This window comes from Neomonachus schauinslandi, chromosome 10 (assembly GCF_002201575.2).
Source record: "Neomonachus schauinslandi chromosome 10, ASM220157v2, whole genome shotgun sequence".
In the NCBI taxonomy this organism is placed as follows: domain Eukaryota; kingdom Metazoa; phylum Chordata; class Mammalia; order Carnivora; family Phocidae; genus Neomonachus; species Neomonachus schauinslandi.
The window spans coordinates 52483630-52508210 of NC_058412.1; the positions used below are offsets into that span (position 1 = coordinate 52483630).

The 24581-nt window shown below is 38.6% G+C and overlaps 1 protein-coding gene across 1 annotated transcript in view; it reads left to right on the plus strand.

Annotated features, from left to right (window-relative positions):
• GFPT1 (glutamine--fructose-6-phosphate transaminase 1) overlaps window positions 1-24335 on the plus strand; it is a 52785-nt gene extending 28450 nt beyond the window's left edge. Inside the window, exons 11-21 of the mRNA XM_021699122.1 lie at window positions 1127-1232; window positions 3262-3425; window positions 4356-4451; window positions 8760-8857; window positions 13286-13406; window positions 14259-14416; window positions 20620-20734; window positions 21002-21129; window positions 21899-22066; window positions 22689-22850; window positions 24141-24335. Coding sequence (XP_021554797.1) covers window positions 1127-1232; window positions 3262-3425; window positions 4356-4451; window positions 8760-8857; window positions 13286-13406; window positions 14259-14416; window positions 20620-20734; window positions 21002-21129; window positions 21899-22066; window positions 22689-22850; window positions 24141-24185 — 1361 coding nt within the window. The 3' untranslated portion in view covers window positions 24186-24335. The remainder of the gene's footprint in view (window positions 1-1126; window positions 1233-3261; window positions 3426-4355; window positions 4452-8759; window positions 8858-13285; window positions 13407-14258; window positions 14417-20619; window positions 20735-21001; window positions 21130-21898; window positions 22067-22688; window positions 22851-24140) is intronic.
• The last annotated feature ends 246 nt before the right edge of the window (window positions 24336-24581 follow it).

Below are 24581 nucleotides of genomic sequence, written 5' to 3' on the forward strand. Positions count from 1 at the left end.
GAAAGAGCTAAAGAACTGTTTTATTTTCATGTCTAAAACACATCATACTAGCACGATTGCGGAGGACTTTGGATGTGCATTATAAGCAAGTCTTTCTAGACGTGCATTTTAGAGGATAGATACAATATGAATTTTTACAAGTATATTTACTGTGTCCTCTGACCATTGTGTCCATAGTTACAAGGTCTGTAAATGTCCTGATCTAAGAAAAAGTTTTTTTTTTTTTTTTTTTTGGTCTCTGTGACATTTATATAGTCTTCAATTAATGGATTCCTCCCCCTATATTTGGCTAATTTGTCAAACTTCACTTTGCTTTCCAGTTTTGACTTTTGTTGTAAATGAGCAAAAAGGAAAAAAATTCTTCATTCATGACTTGACAAATTAAATAGAGCTGCCAGAATTCTAAAGTTCTAGGATTAAAAGGATATTACTATTGCAGAAGGATCGTATTTTATCCTAATTTAAAAGAAATATAAGAAAACCCAATTTTAAGAAAGAAGAGTTTCTAGGTTTATGATATTTCCGGTCCTTAGCAGTAGGTGCCACATATGGTATATGATGGTTAGAGAATTATAAGTATCTTTGTTTTGTTTTGAAATCAGAATTAGTGTAGCCTACAACTTGATTTGTTGTGCTGACTTACTGTTAAAATCTAGAGTTTTAAGATAATAAAAATTAATATGCCATCAGTCTTCATTTTATTCATTGCATAATTTTGATATTTTTAATGTAATTTTTATGATAAGCTTAGTTACATAAACTTATATGTATTCTATCAAGTTTTGTATGAAGTTAAATTAAAATTAGGTGATACATACTTTGAGTGATATTAGTGAATTATTTGCCTTTTACCTGGAAAAGAAATATTCTGTTTTAAAAATTTGTAATGTAGCACTCTTACCTGCCATGCTCTCTTGGATAGTTGCTGTTTCACTCTATACTTTGTGTCTGTTGTTCTTGTTGGCTTTTTGCATGGAAATAAGGTGATCAACCTAGCATCTTAAAGTTGCTGAAATTATTTTGTGTTGCTATGGTTTTTTGTTGATTTTATAGAAAATTAGGTCTATTTACACATTGGCCATGGTTTCCCACATGATTGCTGATTTGTGTTAACTCCGTGCTCTAGGGAAGGACAAGAAGGGAAGCTGCAGTCTCTCGCGCGTGGACAGCACAACTTGCCTTTTCCCTGTTGAAGAAAAGGCAGTGGAATATTACTTTGCTTCTGATGCGAGGTGAGCTTCCTTCATTGGTTCAGAAAATTTTAGTAAAACTTCTCATGTTACTGAAACCAAAATCATTTTGTACCTATCTAGTCATCCCGTGTGGGAGAATTTTGTCGATTAGGGGAAATGTAGGTGTCCTTTTTGGAGATGGGGTTCTAAGAATACTTTTCCTCTCAATTCAAAGCCCGTAGGTCAGTTTATTGAGAAAAGAGAACAGTCCTTGAGACTTGTTCCTGCATATTTACTCTGAGCTCTTGTATTATTTTTCCTCTTCTTTCTGCAGCCTTATCCAGGTTTTTATGGGGAGGAGAGATTTTAAATTAGGGAACAGAATGGCTTAGTGTCCCACCAATTACAGTATGCTTGCTAAACCATTATAGTTTTAGTCCAATAAAGACACTTGCCTTTTTTAATTCGGAAGTAATTTGCAACATAATCATTTTTATAAAAGAAATAGTACTAGACTAAGACATTTAGAGCGAGAAATACCGTGGGATGCTTAGATGCATTTATAAATGGAATACTAACAGTGATGAGGATCGAGTGGAATCAAGTTGCCAGCAAGCATTTGAGTCCTTCGTTGTGCCTGAAAGTGAGGGGATCTGAGGATGAGAAAGTGTCGTAGCCTAGGACTGCCGGGAATGCATCATCTCTGGGGGAGAATAAGCTTCACTGTTTCCTAATCTTTGCAGGAGTGTAGTCAGTGCTAGGATGTATCATTGTTGTCATTAAGTAGGTTTGTTACAGAATTGACTGTTATGGCTTTAATAAACTGGAAATTGCAGAAGCTTATCATCCTTTTGTCATTCACTCATACGTTCATATTGAACATTCTGAACAAAGCCATGTGCTAGGCTTAGGAGATAATTGTGAGTAAAAATAAAAATATACTTGTCCGAGGAGGGCCTGGCTGGTTCAGTCAGTGGAGCCTGTGACTCTTGATCTCAGGGTTGTGAGTTCGAGTCCCACGTTGGGGATGGAGATTACTCCAAAAAAATAAAATCTCAAAAAAAAGATATGTATGTATATATATTATAAACGCTTGTCCTTGAGGAGCTTTTCCTTAATGGAGAAGACAAATTTTAATCAATCATACAAGTATAGAATTCCAACTGTGACAAGAGCAACAGAATGCCTGTAACAGGGTGACTTACCCTCCTATGGGTGAATTTCTTTAAGGGAGTGACACTTGAGAGATAAGGAGATATTAGGAGTTAGGTGAAGAGGTCGAGGGAGGAACATTTTCTGCAGATCAGTCTGTGAAAGCTCGGGATGGGTGTGAGTATGGCTGGAACAGAGGAAGTTTGGTGGGAGAGGAGGCTAGGGAAGGAGGTAGGGTGTGTTAAAGTGTTTTGTTTTCAGGAAAGCCAAAGGAAAGCCATTAAGTGGTTTGTTGGGTGTGAGAAATGTTGGTTTGAGTTACCTGTTGGTACTCATTTTGGCAGAAACAGAGAATGGATAGAGGGGGGACTGTGGTTGGATAAGTTAGCAGGTTGCTGCAGTAGTTCAGCCAAGAGCTGATGGTAGCTTGAATTGGCTTGTGGTCGTGGACATAGAGGCTTTGAGAAATATTTAATAGGAGTTAAAATTGAAGGATTTTCGGGATAGAATGAGGAGGAAATAGCCACGGTTTCTGATTTGTTCGAGTCTAATTTGGTTTAGGGTGCTGCACAGAGATTCTTTTGTTCACTGTCCACAGTCACTGCCCACTGCCCTGTAGGGAATGGCTTTGGTAACCAGAAAGTTATCAGAGATACTGCAGGATGATAGATTTGTATTTTTTATTTTATATTATTTTTAAAGATTTATTTATTTATTTGAGAGAGAGAGGGAGAGAATCTCAAGCAGAATCCCCGCTGAGCGCGGGACGACCCTGAATCATGACCTGAGCCGAAATCAAGAGTCACATGCTCAACTGACTGAGCACCCAGGTGCCCCAAGTTTGTATTTAAACTTGGTCCGTGTGTCCTAATGATAGTTTTATTTATAATAATCATCCTTGATTATTGATTGTAATATCTTCTTGAACATTTTATAGTGCCGTCATAGAACATACCAATCGTGTCATCTTTCTTGAAGATGACGATGTTGCAGCGGTGGTGGACGGCCGTCTTTCTATCCATCGGATTAAACGAACTGCAGGAGACCACCCTGGACGAGCTGTGCAGACCCTCCAGATGGAACTCCAGCAGATCATGAAGGGTGAAAGTTTTTGTCATGTGGTAGCTTGGTGTTCTTAATGGAAAGGAGACCTTCTACTTGCTGTGGTAGTGTAGGAATCTGGTGACACAGTGTTGACTGAAATCTTCCACACGATTAGTGAGGGGAGAACCCCAGGAAAAGGGATGATTCTTTGGAAAAATTACGTGCTGGTCTTAAAGTAGTTCTTCAAACTAATTCGTGGTTTGTTGTTTCTAACGTTAAAAAAGAGATTGATTATTTAAATAGTAGTTGATATTTTTAAGATACTTTATAAGCATAGTTTGTGTTCTGTTCTTTATTCCTCTCTTATTCTTTCTGTGCTTCAGTTTTCTCATATATAAGTAAATGGGGATAATAGGACCTGCCTCATTAAGGTTGTTTTGAGGATGAAGAGAGCTAATTGATGTATAGAGCCTTCAGAACAGTGCCTGACACACTTAGGCCTACATAGTGTTTGCTGTTGTTAACTGTTAAGATTATTTGCGGTCATGATTTTTATTCTCCTTTCTGATGGGGTCGAGGTGGGCTAAAAGCTAACATTTATTGCATAACTGCTACATGTCAGGTCTCTCCTATATTAACACACTACAGTGCTGTGAAATAGTTGCTGTTCTTATTTTACAGATGAAGGAATTTCCCTAGAGCCGTTTAGGTGTTCAAGGATAGAACCATAATTTGAACCTAGATCTGACTCAGACTTAAGTCTGTACCCCTCCTCTGTTTTGTTCTAACGGCATATTTTAGGTATGAAGTTAAGAAAGCGCGTTTTCCTCATTTTTCTTCACATAGGGCAAAATGTCATATATGAATATTGTACTCTATTGCATGAGCTCTTGTTTCATTTACTGAGATTATGTCACAAAAGGTAGACTTTAGTTGGTACAGATTTCTTAATTACATAAATTAATGATATAATTTATGTTACTTCAGGTAACTTCAGTTCATTTATGCAGAAGGAAATTTTTGAGCAGCCAGAGTCCGTTGTGAACACGATGAGAGGAAGAGTCAACTTTGATGACTATACTGGTAATTAAATTCACATTATTATTTCGGAGCCTCCTGCGGGGTTTGGCCTCAGCAGCCTGAAAGCTCAGTGTCCTTGATAGCCTCACAGAAAACGGTGGCTGCCAGCCGCCAGCGGTGCCCTCTTACAAGCCTTCCCGTATATTATTCCACTGAAGTGAGGTGCACCTAGAGTCGTCAGAGACATAGAGACAGAAGATCGATGAGTGGTTGCCAGGGGCAGGGAGAGGGGACGAAGAGGGAGTCATTTAATGAGTGTAGGGTTTCAGTTTGGGAAGATGAAAAACAGTTCTGGGGACAGATGGTAGTGATGGTTGCACACCAGTGTGAATGTGCCTAATGCCATGGAGCTGTACACTCAAAAATTGTTAAAATGTTAAATTCACCCAGTCACCCCATCCTTCCCACCCCACCCCCCACTCCAGCAACCCTCCGTTTGTTTCCTGAGATTAAGAATTCCTCATATCAGTGAGATCATATGATACATGTCTTTCTCTGTTTGACTTATTTCACTCAACATAATACCCTCCAGTTCCATCCACGTCGTTGCAAATGGCAAGATCTCATTCCTTTTGATGGCTGCATAATATTCCATTGTATATATATACCACATCTTCTTTATCCATTCATCTGTTGATGGACATCTTGGCTCTTTCCACAGTTTGGCTATTGTGGACATTGCTGCTATAAACATCGGGGTGCACGTACCCCTTCGGATCCCTACCTTTGTATCTTTGGGGTAAATACCCAGTAGTGCTGTTGAATCTCAGATCTGTACCTCTGAAACAAATAATGCAATATATGTTAAGAAAAAAAAAAAAAGAAGAAGAAGAAGGTAGCGGGAGGGGAAGAATGAAGCGGGGGAAATCGGAGGGGTAGACGAACTATGAGAGACGATGGACTCTGAAAAACAAACAGGGTTCTAGAGGGGAGGTAGGTGGGAGGTTGGGTTAGCCTGGTGATGGGTATTGAGGAGGGCACATTCTGCATGGAGCACTGGGTGTTATGCACAAACAATGAATCATGGAACACTTCATCTAAAACTAATGATGTAATGTATGGGGATTAACATAAGAATAAAAAAAAAAAAAGTTAAATTCATGCTACGTAGTATTTTACCGCAATAAAAAAGGGGAGATAATAACTAATGGTTGCCAGAGGCTGAGGGGACGGGGGTGGAGAGTGATGCTAATGGCTGTGGGGTTTGGGACAGGTGATGACATGGTCTAAAATTAGATAGTGGTGATGGTTGCACAACTCTGAATATACTGAAAACCACTGATCATACACTTCAAAAGGGTGAATTTATGGTGTATGACATATCTTAATAAGGTGCTTATAAAAAATGTAAAAACTGGCTAGAAAGTCACAATTGAAAATTGTCAAAGGAGTATTAGCATGATTTTCCTGGAGGGGGGCATGTCCTCCAGTGTATCATTAAAAACATTTAACTTCTTTTCACTTCAGAAAACCTTTAGTGGGCACTTGCTATGTAGCAGGGATTGTTCTGGGCACTGTAAATTCCAAGAGTAGTGAGACCTGGTCCTCTCTTTGGGAAGCTTGAGATGCAATTGCCACTTAGGATGTTGTCCTGTCTGGGCTGAAGCGATGGGGAAGGGGAGAAGAGAAGCAGGACGTGTATCTGCGGATGTGGGGAGAGGGGGCTGTTAAAGGCGGTTGAGCCGGAAGAACTGGGAGAGCAGCAGTAAGGGCCACCTATGGTATTTATGGAAGAAAGATCTGGAAAAGGATTTATTTCACAAGGGAAGACAGATAAACTTTCAGAAATTCAGAATTTTAAAAAGCACTTTTATCGATGTTATCTCCTTCTCCTTCATAAACGTTCTGTAATGCAAACAGGATAGCTGTTATCTTTTTTTATTGTTAAGGAAATTGACGCTCTGTCAGTTTGATCATCTTGCCAGAGGTCACATTACTGATCCTTTGTGGAGCCAGACTAGCCTCTGGTATTCAGCAGTGTTCCTGAACATGCTCCATCCCTGCTCCTGTCCTCTGGGCGCTCTTGCTGCTTCTATTTTTGTTTTTTTTTTTAAATATTTTTTTTATTTATTAGGGAGAAAGTTGGGGAGGGAGAGAGGGAGAGGGAGAAGCAGACTCCCCACTGAGCAGGGAGCCCGATGTGGCGCTCGATCCCAGGACCCTGGGATCATGACCTGAGCCAAAGGCAGACGATTAACTGACTGAGCCACCCGGGCACCCTCTTGCTGCTTCTAGTAGCTGTGGCCCACCTTATCAAATTAGGCTTTTCTCGAAAGCATCATCCATTCAGACCTTGGATGACTCCATTCAGAACTACCTCAAACCTCCTTCAGCTAGTAGGGAATTTGCTGGTGTTTAGGGAAATAGTTGTCACCCAGCTAATCTCACCATCTTACTTCCTGTCATTCTTGGTCATCATCTGAAATACACGTCTTTCCGATTGTCTCCTTTTATACTGAGTCATCTGCAGACTGATTTGCCATTGCATGACTTTAACCCAGCCTCTTAATATTGTTTGCTTTCTTCCCAGACCTTTGCAGTACATGCCAAGGTCTGTGGAAGAATACTATAGGCAGGGGTGCGCTTGGTCAAGGGAAGAACAGCAAGAAGGCTAGTCTGGCTGCAGTGCTTGGGTGGGAGGGACGGTACTAGGAGATAAGGTCAGAGTTAACCAGGAGACAGGGCATGTGGGCACTTGAAGACATAATAAGGAGTTTAGATTTTATTCTAAGTTATTTGGGAAGCTGCTGAAGCTTTTTGTGGTTGTTTTATTTTTTACCTTGCTGATTTTTTAAAAAATAGATCTAATATGCCCTCTTAGTATTGAAATTTAAAAGGGAGACCATAAAGTTACTCAGAAAAATAAAAAGCAAAACATATGCTTTGGTTTTATATTATGACCAATGAAGGTAGAAAAAAGTGTGGGGAGACAGCAGGGGCAGAATAGACAGACGGAGGGTGTGTCAGAGGCAGGAGGATGCTGCCCTGGGGCGTGCATGTCTGTCTTCTCAGACAAGCTGCACAGTGCCTTGGAAGTATATTCACTTGGTGGGTGCTCAGGAAATATTAGTAAATGGATGTTGAATGAAAATTTCTCACAGGTAGAAAACAAGCCTTGTGTTGAAGTATTTTTACACAAGATGCCCTTAGAAGAACCCATAAATAGCCATAGGGACAGAAAGAGGACAGACTCATTGGAAGGTTTTGAGATCATTTAATGTTTTTATTTTTATTTATTTATTTTTTTAAGATTTTTATTTATGTTTTGACAGAGGCACAGGGAGAGAGGGAACACAAGCAGGGGGAGTGAGAGAGGGAGAAGCAGGCTTCCCACGGAGCGGGGAGCCCGATGCGGGGCTCGATCCCAGGACCCTGGGATCATGACCTGAGCCGAAGGCAGACGCTTCATGACTGAGCCACCCAGGCACCCCTCATTTAATGTTTTTAAAGAATCATTCTAAAAGATGATTTTGTTCAGGCTGTGTGTGGAGGACAGGCTCTAAGAGGCGGGGATAGAAGAGAGAGTAGTTAGGAGAGTGTTGCTCTGATCCGGGGCGGAGATGTTGGACTACATGATGGCGTTAGAGTCCCCCTTGGAAGGCGCGCTCACAGGACCTTTGGGGTGGTTGTAGAGAGGGATAGGAGCAGTTGAGGGCACTGCCATCTGGTTCCTGGGGGTGGCATTTACTGAGATGGGAAAGACTGAAAGGAGAGGGGGTTTTTCTTGTGTTCAGAGCACTGTTCTGGGGGTAGGGGGAACACTGTTCATGTGGGAAATGAATGTAACTAAGTCCATTTTTTCCCCGGTAGCTTAAAGAGATATAATCAGGTATAATAAAATTCACTGTTGTTGATGTATAATTCTATAAGTTTTGACAAACCTCCACCACGTGATCATAACCCTAACCTCCACAGCAGCCAAGATGAAGCACAGTTCCATTGCCTTCCATACACCCTGTTCCCCTTTGTGGTCAGTCCCTTCCCCGCCTCCAGCCGTTAGCACCTAGTGTTCTCTCGTCTGTGCCCCTGTGGTTTTGCCATTGAGATAAATTGTAATCTAAAGAGAGGAATGGAAAAATGACCAGACAAGGTAGAGTGAGATAAAAACTGTAGGTGTGTGGGCCTGCAAGGGGGTGAGTACGGTTAGTTACAAGTTTGGGTTGGACAGTTTAATTTAGTTTTCAAAACCATGTATAAATCTTTAAAATGGTAGTGTTGTTTTCCAGATTGGCAGTGGACACTCACGAAAAGTGATTACTTATTTCCTGTGGTTCTTTCCTAAATAATTATTTTCACAAACTTTTATTTCAGTGAATTTGGGCGGTTTGAAGGATCACATTAAGGAGATCCAGAGGTGTCGGCGTTTGATTCTTATTGCCTGTGGGACAAGTTACCATGCTGGTGTAGCAGTAAGTGGCTTCTTAAGATTTTAACTGTTTGATGTTGGGTATCAGAAGGTGTCTGTAACACACCATGTAAAATATGCTTTCTTAAAACATGATGTTACCTTGTTATGTTGCTAAGACAAAAATCAGGAAGGTTGGGGCAGAAATGTTAATATAGCTGCTTGGAATTATTTATCAATGGAAGATTTGCTTTAGAAAGATCTTTAGATATACAGATAGACCTGCAGTGACTTCATGGAAGGCAAAGATTGGGAAAGTTTTTCTGTAGGAGCAGTCATTAGGTTTGGTTATCATTATTTTCTTGGCTCAGACAGATGGCTGGTAACGTGTATGAACCTCAACAGGATTTTACTTGGTAGGCACATTTCTGCAAATGAAGGAAGTCTGCTTCTTGTCAGACTTTGTTCTTTATATTTTTGGAAGCTAAATTAAAAAAAAATTATTCAGATTTTTTTCTAGTTTTACTGAGAAATAATTGACATCATTGTCTAAGTTTAAGACCTATAGCTTGATGGTTCAACTTAGATACATTGTGAAATGATGGCCACAATAGGTTCAGTTAACATCCATCTTCTCATAGAGGTACAGGAAAAACAATAGAATAAAGGAAAGAAATTTTTCTCTGTGGTGAGAATTCTTAGGATTTACCATCTTAACAGCTTTCCTATATATCCTGCAGCAGTGTTCGCTATAATCTTCATGTCGTACATTACACCTCTAGTGCTTGTTTATCTTATAACTGGAAGTTTGTACCTTTTACCACCTTCCTCCAATTCCCCTCCCCCCACCCCTACCTCTAGTAACCACAGGTCTGATCCCTTTTTCTATGAGTCTGTTTTTGTTTTGTATGGTTTTTTAGATTCCACATATAAGGGAATCATACAGTATATGTTTTTGTCTGTGATACTTATTTCACTTAGTAAAACGCCCACAGATCCATCCGTGTTGTCATAAATGGTAGGATTTCCTCATTTTTCATGGCTGAATAATATTCCTCTCTCTCTCTCTGTGTGTGTGTGTGTGTGTGTGTGTGTGTGTGTGTGTGTGTGTGTACACACCATAGCTTCTTTATCTCCATTCAGCAATTAGGGACACTTAAGTTGTTTTTGTGTCTTGGCTTTTGTGAATAATGTTGCAATGAACATGAGGGTGCAGATACCTTTCCAAGTTAGTGTTTTCTTTACCTTTGGATATACTTCCAGAAATGGAATTGCCGGATCATATGGTAATTCTATTTTTAATCTTTTGAGGATCCTCCATAGTGTTTTTCATGGTGGCTGCACCAATTTACATTCCCACCAAGAGTGCACAGGCATTCCCTTTTCTCTACATCTACACCAGCGTTTGTTAATCTCTTGTCTTTTTGATGATGGCTATGCTAACAGACATGAGGACATATCGCATTGTGGTTTTAATTTGCATTTCCCTAATGACTAGTGATGTTGAGCATCTTTTCATGTACCTGTTGGCTGTTTGTATATCTTCTTTGGGGAAATGTATATTCAGGTCTTTTGCCCATTTTTTAATTGGGTTTTTTTTTTCAGGTGAGTTGTATGAGTTCTTTATATGTTTTGGATATTAGTTCCTTACCAGATACATGGTTTGCAAGTATTTTTTCCTGTTCTGTATTGTGACTTTTCACTTTGTTGATTTCTTTTGCCGTGGTTTGATGTAATCCCACCTTTTTATTTTTTATTTTGTTGCTTATGCTTTAGGTGTCATATCCAAGAAATCATCACCAAGACCCATGTCAAGAACTTTGTTCCTATGTTTTTTTCTGGGAAGTCCCTGGTTTCAGGCCTTACATTTAAGTCTTTAATCCATTTTGAATTAATTTTTGGGAAGCTGATATTCTGTATCAAAGATGTATGTTGGTTTTCAGTGCAGAAGCTTAGGAGTATAATGGTCTTTTAGTCCAATAAATCAGAATCCAGATATAGTTTTCTTATCAAGACACCATTTATAATGCTGTTGTGGTCAACTCCCGTAAGTACAGAAGACCCTTACACATTCAGTTTCTACTTCTAGAGTTGATTCCAAAGTTTATGACGTAGTGATTTGGGGGCAAAAATATCTATGATCTGCACTTGTGGGAGCCAGTCATGTAACTAGTGATGGAAACTGGGTGGTTGTCCAGCCCTTACATCTCAGTTCTCTAACCCACCCACTTCTCAGATCACATGGTCTAAAAAGGAAAGTCTAGGCAGTATTGAAGGGGAGAGTTCTAAGAAAGTGCTTGTTTCAGAGTGCCTGGGTGGCTCAGTCTTAGTTAAGCATCTGCCTTCTGCTCAGGTCATGATCCCGCATTGGGCTCCCTGCTCAGCTGGAAGCCTGCTTCTCCCTCTCCCTCTGCTGCTCCCCCTGCTTGTGCTCTCTCGCTCTGTCAAATAAATAAATAAAATCTTAAAAAAAAAAAAAAGAAGAAGAAAGTGCTTGTTTCAAACATGGGGAAAAAAAATAAAGACATGAGTGTAAATGAAGGGATTGGCCAGTTCCCTGGTAGCTTAGATCTGTTGTTACAGAGTGAGCCCTCTATTCAGAAATTTAAAAAATGATTAAATGTTTCATCTAATGGTAAACCTGAATTTTAGGGCAGAAAGTATATGCTATGTTAGAATTCTCCAATTACGAAATTTGAGAAAATGTAAGGTTTGTTTTGTTTTGTTTTTTGGTAGATGCTGAGACTACTATAGTTAACAAACATTAGAAGTCCCTTTGGGGTTTATCATACAAAATAGTGTCGTCAGTTCTATTCTAGCTGGTTTTTGTTTTTTTTGTGTGTTTTTTTTGGTGGAGTCCAAAGTGAATGACACATATGCATAAATGCTTTTTTAATATATGTATCCTGAAGAATAACAATCAACTAAAATCATTCTAAGTATAGTTTGCTTTTCAAAATGTTATTTGTCTCTCGGTTTTTACAGTGACATACAATAGAATTTTTAACAGTATATTCTTTTAAGATGCAAATATGTCATGCTGTGTATTTATAAAGAGTTGCTTCCACTGAAAGAAAAAGACATTTATTAGCACAGATACCTTGAGATGACTTTTGTGGGGTATATTTTAAAATATCTGGTAAGTTGCTAGATTGGTATCTTTCTCTTTTTATTTTGAAGAATATAATTTCAGTGTAACATTTATATTGTAAATGAGGGGGTAGAGTTTGATTTTTGTTTGAGGAAAAACATCCAGCATTTTAGGGTAACTTATTTATGTATAATTAGTTAAGTAAAATACAGCAATGGAAAAGATTAGTTAAAAATAAGATTTTATCTTTGAAGACTTTCTGTAGGTGATGTTATAACGTTGTTAAAAAGTGCCAAACCAAAGTTATAGAAAAAAACCATTTAGTTTACTTTTGTGGACAAGAAAGTTAAAGGGATATGAAGTAAGGAAACCTATATGTTCTTCAGTCTGGTGAAGGAGGAATGCAGTGATGGGGCAAGAGATGAGTGGGGCCCTTTGCCTAAAGAAGCTTGTGATCTCCACTACAACGAAATGTATGCATCTGTAGGGCCTAAAATTTTTGCTGTCTAAAATTTATTTTTTTCTATTGTTTAATTTTAGAGTAAAAGGAATTTAGAGTAAAAGAAATTGAATTAGAATGGAAATTAGTAAAAAAAAAAAAAATGCTAAGGTGCTGTTTGAATAGAAGCATACTACCCCCTACTTCATCCTCCATCCTACAAAATTTAGAAATAGTGAGCTTTCTTAAACAAGAGTTCTAAAGTGTGTTGACTTTTTTTGGAAACAGTACTAATTTATGAATACATAGTATTTTTTTAAAAAAGATTTTATTTATTTATTTGACAGAGACACAGCAAGAGAGGGAACACAAGCAGGGGGAGTGGGAGAGGGAGAAGCAGGCTTCCCGCGGAGCAGGGGGCCCGATGCGGGGCTCGATCCCAGGACCCTGAGATCATGACCTGAGCCGAAGGCAGATGCTTCATGATTGAGCCACCCAGGCTCCCGAATACATAGTACTTTTGAAGTGTTTAATTTTTCACGGGGTGTTTATATACCTGTGGTTATCTCATTTTAAATCTCTCAGTGACTTGGTATTATATGAATTGTCATTTCAAGATTAGAAATTGGGAAGTTAAAGATAATATACAAGCTAACTCAGAACAGTGCTTTTTCTACTTCTCAAGACAGTTTATTTGTGTAGGTGTATTGCTTTTAAGAATACATGCATTGATAACTATCCAAAGAGACTTGTACTAAAATGCTAACAGTGCTTATATCCTGGCTGGTGGGATTTTGATTATTTTTAATGCTTTAATAGTATTGTTTATATTTTCTAACAATGCATGTGTGTCATTTTTGTAATCAGAAAAAATAAAAAGTGTACACTGAATCTAAATAGTCCAGTGAGAATAAAGAGTATTTGAAGTCAGGTGATATGACCGAATCATCTTTTCTCTGCAGACACGTCAAGTTCTTGAAGAGCTGACTGAGTTGCCTGTTATGGTGGAGCTTGCCAGTGATTTCCTGGATAGAAACACGCCAGTTTTTCGAGATGATGTTTGCTTTTTCATTAGTCAGTCAGGTATGCTAATTTTAAAGACTTGAAGGAAAAGGAAGTCATTCAGTTATAGCATATCTTGGCAAAAACTGATATTTAACGATAAACAGGTATTGCAGATGACCTGACAAATACAGTAATTTATATTGATATTATGTAATTCTCTGTGAATTAGTAAAATTAACACATTTTATATTCAAGGAGCTGAGTTTTCAAAGACAAAGAAAGAAAGGAGATCCTAAAAAGTAGGAACTTACTATTCAAAGTTTTACAAATTTATTAAAGTGCATGTTTTTTGTTGTTGTTTTAGACTTATTTATTTTAGAGAAAGCGTGCATGCGAGCTGTGGGGCAGCGTGGGTGGTGCAGAGAGGGGAGAGAGAGAATCTCAAGCAGACTGCCCGCTGAGCATGGAGCCTGATGTGGGGCTCGATCTCAGGACCCTGAGATCATGATCTGAGCCGAACAAGAGTTGGACGCTCAACCACCTGAGCCACCCAGGCACCCCTAGTGTATGTTTTAAATTTTACTTAAAACAAATGATACTGTTGGGACGCCTGGGTGACTCAGTTGATGAAGCATCTGCCTTTGGCTCAGGTCATGATCCCAGGGTCCTGGGATTAAGTCCCACACTGGGCTCCTTGCTCAATGGGGAACCTGCTTCTCCCTCTGCCTGCCGTTGCCCCTGCTTCTGCTCTCTCTCTCTTTCACGCTCTCTGGCAAATAAATAAGTAAAAAATCTTAAAAAAAAAAAACAAAAAACCAAAAACCAAAATAATACTGTTGAAAGTGAAAGTGAAACTTTTTTGTTTTTGCATCTAAGAAACAGTGTCTGCTGACTGCTCTGTGTGTTACTTTTGTCTTCCTTTTTACATAGGTGAGACAGCAGACACCCTGATGGGTCTTCGGTACTGTAAGGAGAGAGGAGCTTTAACTGTGGGGATCACGAACACCGTGGGCAGCTCCATATCGAGGGAGACAGACTGTGGTGTTCATATTAATGCTGGGCCCGAGATTGGTGTGGCCAGCACGAAGGTAAGTTCCTGACTTAGTTCTCTTGGTTATCTAATCATAGTACTGGTGGAAACACACTAATCCATACCATATAGTTCATTTGTTAGCACTTATAGAACTCCTGTAGTTTACCAATCATTGTAATTATTGTAAGGTTTAACGGTCAATAGTAGATAAAACACTTATTTTTCCGTCCCTCACTCCCATCTTAAGAGGTTAAAAGGGACAAGTGTATATAACATACATGCTGCCTGTTTCCATTCATCACTTATATTCCTCTTGCTGGTGCAGCGGGGTACATGGTAAGTCTGATGTCCTTCTTTTATTAAGTATAGTAGGGAATTAGAAAAAATAACAGATTAGAAACCTCCAGCTTAATTCTAATCATTTTTGACATTTTAATTTACCTACTCATAGCTTCTAATAAATATACCAAAATATACATATTACCTGTGAAAGTTTGTAAGGGGGTGTACACTTTTTGGTATAAAATTTGCCGATTTAAAAAAATTAAAATGAGTATTATATGACAATATCTGTTTCTCCACTGTACCTGTGGAGACTTAAAGCACCTTTTTTTTTTAAGGCCTATTGAGACTATTTGGCTCTTTGAAATTGGAATATCCATAAATTTAGTATTAGTAATAAAAATAAGAATCTTAAAATACAAAAGATGTTCTCTTTCCACAGTTGTATTACTCTTTATGATTTCAACATTTCTGGTTTTCTGCTTAAGCATAATATTTACTGCTGATGGTCTAATAGGATGCGTAGGTACTGGTGGATTTGATTCTAATTAAGGGTGTGTGGAAGATGATGTTAACATGTACAGAACCACATTTGAATTTTTTTCCTCTTCAGAATTTTTTTTTTTTAATTTGTGATTCTTATGTAAAAACTCTGAGGTTTTTTGTTTCTTGGTTACTTTGATGTTGCTAACCCTGTAATTTACAGAAAGCTGAAACCTAAATTTTCTCCATGTGGTAATTAAAACATGTAAGATGTTTGTGCTTGGGTTTCCATTCTGTGCCTGAATAAATAACCAGCTGCCCTCAGCAGCAGCTTATGGATTTTTGGAACAGTATCCAGACAGCTTTGATCAGGGATTGGAATTCCAAGGCCCCTTTATTCACAACACATGGTGAAACAAGGCCTTCACCATAGTATATGTGGGATATGGGGTCATACCACTGAATGGGTGCTCTTGACTTACCTTTTTAAAAATCTTTCTTGAGTCTGTGTTGGTGGTATAGTGGTGAGCATAGCTGCCTTCCAGAAATCTTGCTTGAACTGTGAGCTGCCAGGGGAATTACAGTTTTTTTGATTTCTAATTCTATTGTTCACAAAAACTTCAATTTTCTCAACATTTTATTAAATTTATTTTTAAGATTTTTTATTTATTAGAGAGAGCACAAGGGGGAGCTGGGAGCAGAGGGAGAGGGAGAAGCAGGCTTCCCACTGAGCAGGGAGCGCAAAGTGGGGCTTGATCCCAGGACCCTGAGATCGTGAGCTGAGCGGAGGGAAGCAGATGCTTAACCATATGAACCACCCAGGCGTCACTTCTCAACATTTTATTATGATTATTTTCAAACACACAGCGAAGTTAAAGGAATTTCATATTAACACCCATATACCCATCACCTAGATTCTACCATTTTTTTCAGTTCTGTTGAGGTATAAATTTCACCACCGTAACATTCACCAATATTCAGTGTATAGTTTTAGTAAATTTGGCTGTGTAACTGTCACCACAGTCCTGTTTTAGAAGACTAACTCACTTGGGGCGCCTGGGTGGCTCAGTCGTTAAGCGTCTGCCTTCGGCTCAGGTCATGATCCCAGGGTCCTGGGATCGAGCCCCGCATCGGGCTCCCTGCTCCACGGGAAGCCTGCTTCTCCCTCTCCCACTGCCCCTGCTTGTGTTCCCTCTCTCGCTGTGTCTCTCTCTGTCAAATAAATAAATAAAATCTTAAAAAAAAAAAAAAAGACTAACTCACTTGAAAAAAGTTCCTTTTTGCCTTTTTACAGTCAACCCCCACTCCTACCTCTCAGCCTCAGCCCGAGGCAGCTACAATTGCTTTCTCTTGCTACACTATGTCATCTTCCAGAAATTTCTTATAAATTGGATTGTATAATACAGGTCTTTTGTGTCTGGCTCCTTCTGTTTAACATATGGTGAAACAAGGGTTTCACCGTTGATATTTTTGAGTTTTTTTTTCATGTTATTTCTAGCAGTAGCTCTCTTTCTTGCAGGTCCTTTTTTAAAAATCTTTTTATTTTGAAATAACTATAGGGTTTATAGGAAATTGCAAAGATAGTAGAGAAGTCCATGTACTTCTTACCCAGTTTCCCCCAATGGTTACATCTTTTTTTTTTTTTTTTGGTTACATCTTGTATAAGAAAAAAAAACATCTTTTCATAGCACATATTTTAATTAATGTCTTTAAAAAAATAGCTCCCTTAAAAATTTTAGTAAGTATGGCAGTTTAGTCTTACTTTAATTTTTCTTGGACTCCAAAGTAATTTTGTTTTCTTCAACTGCCTTAGACATTCTGGGCTTGGAGTTACAAAAGTTTTGCAATGTTTAGTCATAGAGCGTTTCTGAATGGCAAATATAAGTTTATATGTTAATAGGTGATCAAAGAAGTTCATCATTGGTCCTAATCCCTGGCCCTGTGATGGACCTAGCCTAAGAATTCTATAATCTTGTTTATAAATCCCGAACTTCACCTGAAAAACTCAGGGTTAGAGAGATTACTAAGTTTCTCATAATATCAGACCATAGACAGTTTGATATTTCTGTAAGAATTGATGGGCATAAGTGTGCAGATGTAGCAGTTTTTTATGTTATTGCAGGTGTTTAAAATTTAACCACAGTACTGACTTATGTTGATTTTTAAAAATAAACTGATATAAGCTTTTGGCTGAATATAAAGTAAAACCAAGTTTAAAAGTTCAGAGTCAACATTTTCCTGGTAAATTCTTTCAAACCTCAGTAAATTCTAAGTGTGAGGTGTAACTTACTTTTCTCATAATTGGTTTTCTGGTATATATTGGTGAAATGAAAACCATGAAATTGGAAATTAAGCTGTAATGGAAATGCAATGGAAAAATGTATCCGTTAAAGCTATTTAATATTTATACTTAAAAATCAGTGTTGAGATGTCTTAAGTCCAAATAAGGAAACATTACTCTGTAGAGTAATATTTTTAGTCGTGGGCTCGAGGAACTGGAACTCATCTGATTGGTTTGAGTTGGAAAGAGTTTAGGTATGCCAGGGGTCCCAGATATTGGGTCTCTCCCCCTGTCCTGATCATATGTTTTGTGATTAATTGGTTTATTGAAAAGTAAGCGTCAGTAGGAAAAGGTAGACTGGAAGGGATTGCAATTTAGAATACAGATGTGCTCATTAGCCTGAAGGCAAGAGACTGCAAATCCACACTGGTGCTATGGAGAAAAAATCCCAATCTTCTGGTAGATCACATCATAGCACAGGGACAGGTAGCTGTGGAGAAATGTATGAGCAGCTGACCACTGTGAGGCTCAGCAAGAAGAAGTAGGGAGTCTCATTTAACTACTGGGAAGGTCAGGAGCATTAGCAGATTGTGATTTCATTATACAGAAGGCTCATTATCCTCCTATTATGACAGGAAAATAGTCACTTATGAAGTGATTCCTTATCCAGAGAAGAGTAATAGAAATTCAGCCTATAATCTACAAGAAAACCCAGAATAAATTTCCTATGTTAAAATTATACATAATACTGCAGCTGGCCACACCACAATAGTGCTGATAATTCAATAATAAAAATATAAATAAGAAAACATATGCCTGAAATGTAAAATTTAGTTTCTTTAAGTAGCTGGTGAATTAAAAAGGTATCAGAACTACTGTAAAAAAGACTTAGTACAGGGGTGCCTGGGTGACTCAGTCAGTTGAGCGTCTGTCTCTTGATCTCAGCTCAGGTCATGATCTCAGCTTCCTGAGATGGAGCCCTGCTTTGGGCTCTGTGCTCAGCAGGGAGTCAGTCTGCTTGAGATTCGCTCTCTCTCTCTCCCTGCCCCTGTCCCGCCCTGTGCGTGCATGCTCTCTCTCACATAAATAAATCTTTAAAAAAAAAAAAAAGGTAAAAGGAAACCCAATAAAGCAGAAGGAGACTAATAATAGAGAAGAGTAAATGAAATAAGATTCTCCTTATTTGCAATTGATATGATGGACTCCTGTAGAGCTTAAAAATAGCAAGTCTTAAAGATTTCTTAGAATGAGGAAGAATTCGTATAAAGTGTTTTATATAAAATATATACAAATATTTTCTCTATAAACTGACAGTGGCTACTTAGAAGAAATATGGGGGTGTGTGTTTGGAGGCGGATTCTATTTTCAATAGCTATAAAAATGCTTAAAAATAACTTTACCAAGCACTGTATAAGATGCTCCATAAACACTTGTTGAATAGATGAAAACTATATAACTTTATAGACTTTTAGGTTTTTACCACAAATTGATAGAAATACCATACTTCTGGATGGGAAGATTGTTTTGTAAAGAAATGGCAGATCTGTGGGACAGAATCAGTTCTGCAACGTGACTCTAGGGTATCAGAGGACTGAGACTATAGGAAATGGCACAAGCCAATAGAGAAAGGGTGGGCGAAATGGAGGGAAAATTGGCTATTTATAAGAATAAAAACACAAGTTAACACCTTGCACTAAAATCAATTTCAGATGGACTAAAAAAAAATCAAAAAGAGACAATGAAAACAATAGAATTAAGAAAATTTAATAATACTTAACTGATGTTAGGATGGAAGGATTAAGCTTAAAAATACTACTTAAAAGTTAAAAAAATAAAACTTTTAATTTAATAAACACCATTATAAAAGGTTTAACCCAAACTGGGAAAAAGTATTTGAAACATAACAGTAAAGACCTTCCTAACACCAACTAAGAACAAACAAACAAACCCAAAAACTCCAAGTCCAGAAACAAGAACATATAGTCAGTTCTTAAAAGAGAAAACATAAATGGCTGATGAACATGAAAACAGTCTTTTCAGATTTAAGATATGATATGTATGATAAAGTAGTAGTGAGAGACCATTGTCTAGCAGACAAATGGTATAAATTTATTAAAAAGATAATTTTCAGTATTGCAAAGAATGTGGCAAAACATCTCTCACATTCTCATACAGCTAATGGGAATGAAAATAGTCTTGGTAGTTGACTGCATGTTTTAAAACATTCACAGTTCTCTATCCTAGGAAAATAAATGTCTCTTAGTTCAAGCTTTTATCAGTAAAAGTTTGTTTTGAGCCTGTGTGTCAGGCATTATGCTGAATGCTTTACGTTGGTCTCATTTAATTCTCATCAGAATCTTGTAAATGTACCTTTAACAGATGGGCCATCTGACACCTAAAGAGATGAAAAACTACTCTGGTTTCAAAACTGCATATCAAACACTAGTAAACAAGAAAGAAGGCACTCTTCCTTGGGAAAGTGCTTGCAATTAAATTAAGAATAAGAGCAAGTTATAAAATTATACTTACCAATTAATTTTCTAACCATTTAAAGAAAGAAGAAAGGCAGTAAAGATTAGGAGGCGGTATTCACAAATGCTATTAATACCATGTTGTTAAAATTAATTATTCCTAAGAATGATGATGATTCTTATTTCTACCCACTTTTCTACAATTAAGGTTAAAAAATTTTTTTTGAGCTGAACTGGAAAAAAAAAAGGTGGGAGTGAGGAAAAAGCGATAGGCAAAGGTGAAAAAAAAATCAAAGAACAATCAAAAAAAAAAAACAACAACAACCAGCAAAGCCAGTATAAGTACCTTAGGGAAAGTCCTTCAATGCTTTGCTTTTGACTTATATGAAAAACCTAATCTGGTTATGCATGTGCAGATTTACACTCTGCTCACCTTCCTTCGCATGTTTCTGTTCCTTTCTGAGGGTGTTAGGGATTTGGTAAGCATCCAGATTATAAGGAACTTTTGTATTTGGAAATAAAAGTTAAGTCATTTGTTCAAATTCAGAAAAGGAGAATAGTGATAGATTTCCCAAGTACTGGTTCAGTTTGCTGTCAGCTAACACTGTTTTTTTTAAATGGACAATATATATTTATAAAACCAATGGGAGGGAATTCTTTATTTTCATCTTTTTTTTAATTAAAAATTCCAAGTTCTTAAAATGCAACTGCAACTAGTTCTGCTTTTCTGTGGTGTTCCAGGCTTACACCAGCCAGTTTGTATCCCTTGTCATGTTTGCCCTCATGATGTGTGATGACAGGATCTCCATGCAAGAGAGACGCAAAGAGATCATGCTTGGATTGAAGCGGCTGCCTGGTACGAAGATCTCACACAGTAGATTTTTGTTGTCTAAGGGAGTGGCTAATGGGTGAAGTCTCTTCTTGTCCTTGAAGCTGTGGCTTTTAGCTACTTAGTCAAAAAGATCTTTCTTCTTTGGCACCTATGTGTTTAAAAATCCTTTACTGATATTACAGAATAGAAACATTGGTCTTTTGTTGGTTGCTGCCAATATATCATTGTTATTATATCAGTTCAGTTTATTGCCCTTTTTTCATAGACTTTGTTAATATTACTTCTTAACAGATTTGATTAAGGAAGTACTGAGCATGGATGATGAAATTCAGAAACTGGCAACAGAACTTTATCATCAGAAGTCAGTCTTGATAATGGGACGTGGCTATCATTATGCTACTTGTCTTGAAGGGGCACTGGTAAGTCTTCTCACTTATAATTATGTCTGTGGACTTAAGGACCTGGCACACAGTCATACTTTTAGATCCAGTGAAATAGGTGGGACTTTTGAAAATGTCTCTGTATTTATGCACTCTGATTTGTTATCTTGAGAAAGGGTCACACAATATTCAAAAGTGAATATCAAGAAAAGTACATTTTACCACCATGATTTGGGTTTAGCAAGTTACTTGGGTTAATTTGTTCTCCAAATGTTAATAAATAAAAGATTAAATTCTCTAGGTGTGGGATTTCATTGAAGTAAACATGAGGCAAGTAAAAGAACAGTTACAGAGTAATAGGAATATATTCATGATCACCTAAAATCTTCACAAAGTTTTTGTGGTTTTAAAATTTCTAATTAATGAACAAACTTCCAGTTACTTGTTTATAGTTCAGAAATAATCTATTAACCTATATTTACAGGTCAGAGGTCCTTTTATACTTTTGGATAAATAGTGACTTCAGACAACAGATTTTTTTTTTTAAGATTTTATTTATTTGACACAGAGAGAGATAGTGGGAGAGAGCACAATCAGGGAGTGAGGGAGAAGCAGTCTCCCTGGTGAGCAAGGAGCCCGACTTGGGGCTCGATCCCAGGACCCTGGGATCATGACCTGAGCCAAAGGCAGATGCTTAACCAACTGAGCCACCCACGCGTCCCTGGACAGCAGATGTTTTATGTAATATTTACGTAAGAATGGGTTTTTGAATAACAGACTGAAGACTAATCTAGTTCTTTCCTGTTAGAAAATCAAAGAAATCACTTACATGCACTCTGAAGGCATCCTTGCTGGTGAACTGAAACATGGCCCTCTGGCTTTGGTGGATAAGTTGATGCCTGTCATCATGATTATCATGAGAGATCACACTTACGCCAAATGTCAGAATGCTCTTCAGCAGGTGGTTGCCAGGCAGGTAAGTAGGGGCTGCTGGGAGGGCGCTGGGAATTATCTAAGAGTTGGGTCACTAAAGCTTATTTGAATTTCATGACATTTAAAGTGATAGACCAGTGCCTAGTGGGAGGCTTACAAAACATGTTGAGGTTTACGTGTGAAGAATCTGAGATACTCAAGAGTTTTGACAGGACCCAGCTCCTAGATCTCATAATAAGCAGAACCAAGACCAAAACTGAGGTCCTAGTCTCCAGATCCTCTCCTCTCTCTTAGTGTATGCTGCTCCCTTTTAAGTTAATATTCTTAAAAGTATATTTCAGGAGAAACTGGGTTTTACGTTAATATTACAGGTGTTATGCTTAACTGTGTTTTCTTCAGATCATTTGCTTTTCTATAAAGCCCTGAAGGTAACTGGTAACTGAGCTCGGTATTTCTCAGTTGTGTGAGTTTAAACAAATTACAGAATCCCACAAAGTTTCCGTTTCCTTGGCTGCAAGTGAGCTCAATCTGAGTTATCCCTAGGGTTGTGAGTCAGGGAGGCCACGTGTATATGTGCAGTGCAGAATTTGCACGTTCATGTGCAACAGCTCTGCCTTTGCTTACCAGTGATTTTGTGTGTGTGTGTGTGTGTGTTTCTTTCCCAGGGACGCCCAGTGGTGATTTGTGATAAGGAAGATACCGAGACCATTAAGAACACAAACAGAACAATCAAGGTACCCCACTCAGTGGACTGCTTGCAAGGCATTCTCAGCGTGATCCCCTTACAGCTGCTGGCTTTCCACCTTGCTGTGCTGAGAGGCTATGATGTAAGTGATGGGCCCCTGGAGAAATCTTGAGTTCACGTTTTACCTGGTTCACTCTTAGTTTTCCTTCTAAATTTTTAGCAATAGCATTTGAGAAATCCTTCAGATATTTATCTGTCACCTGTTACATTTGCACGGCCCAGTGTGTAGGTTACGTCATAACCTTTTCTTACCCGCTGAACCTGAAGGAACCTTGGAGCCTACCTCTATGATTGGAGATTTACCTCCTTGGGGAGTCTCCATGTGTTTTCTGTTTCCTTCCGGGTGGCTGGCAGTTCTTTGTTTGGGATGCCCCCGCACATTGCAGGACTTAGCATTCCCAGTCTCCCGGTCATCATGACAGCCCAACGTCCTGCTCTTACACACAAATCATAAGTCACTACCGACTGGCATTTCTAGTAAAGGATTTAATGTGGGGAATTGGGCTTACACAGCCATTAGAAGAAGGCCTGGGGAAAGGCAGGGGAGGGAGGCCCCTGTGTCATCCGCCAGGGTAGGAATTACAAGGAGCCACTACTGTTGGGGGTCTCGGCTGCTGTAGCACCAGGGTGGGCCACTGCCAGAAAGATGTGTGGAAGCTGTTGGCCAGTCTTACATTAGCTGCCTGAGGCCCGTGACCCTCCAAGTGGGCTGCCCCTTTTATAGAGGACCAGAGAAGCACTTCCTGTGCTGAACTGGCTCCTTTAGAATGCTTTTCCCTCATTTCAAGATTCTTAAGATACATTATTTGACTCTATTTTCTTTCTTTTTTTTTTTTTTTAAAGATTTTATTTATTTATTTGACAGAGACACAGCGAGAGAGGGAACACAAGCAGTGGGAGTGGGGGAGGGAGAAGCAGGCTTCCCACCAAGCAGGGAGCCCGATGCGGGGCTCGATCCCAGGACCCTGGGATCATGACCTGAGCCAAAGGCAGACGCTCAACGACTGAGCCACCCCGGTGCCCCTTGACTCTATTTTCTTCTTTCTTTTTTTTTTTAAAGATTTTATTTATTTGACAGCACAAGCAGAGGGGGAGAGAGGGAGAAGGAGGCTCCCTGCTTAGCAAGGAGCCCGATGTGGGACTTGATCCCAGGACCCTGGGATCATGACCCGGGCCGAAGGCAGCTGCTTAACTGACTGAGCCACCCAGGCGTCCCTTGACTCTATTTGTAATGTTAGTTTTCTGTAGTCTGTAATTAAGATGGTTGAGGAACATGTTGTTTTCTGGTTTTATACGCAAAAGTAATTTGCTTAGAGTCACTGCTCCTCTCCCCCCAATCTATACAGTCTTTCAAATATTGCTTCTTTTGCAGGTTGATTTTCCCCGGAATCTTGCCAAATCTGTAACTGTAGAGTGAGGAGCGTCTGCAACTCTGGGCGATTGAGCAACACAAGACACCTTTTGTATTTAACACCTTGATTTAAAATTCACCCTTTGAAGCCTTTTTTAGTAAATCCTTATTTATATATCGGTTATAATTATTCCACTCACTTTGTGATTTTTGTGAAATTACCTCATATTTTTCCAGTAATTTGTGGGGGAGTTTAAATTATGGAATTTATATTGGAATCATTACCACAGAGATTTAGCTCTCATTTTCTTTAAAGGATGCTGGGTGTTGGATTTCTGGGCCCTTCACTTCAGTCTGGGAGAATTGTGTGTTTTTAGAATAATTGGCCTCTGTTTTACCATGCTTCTATTCATTCAGCCCAAAGAAAGTATAGTACATTTAATTTGGAATATCTAAAGCCAA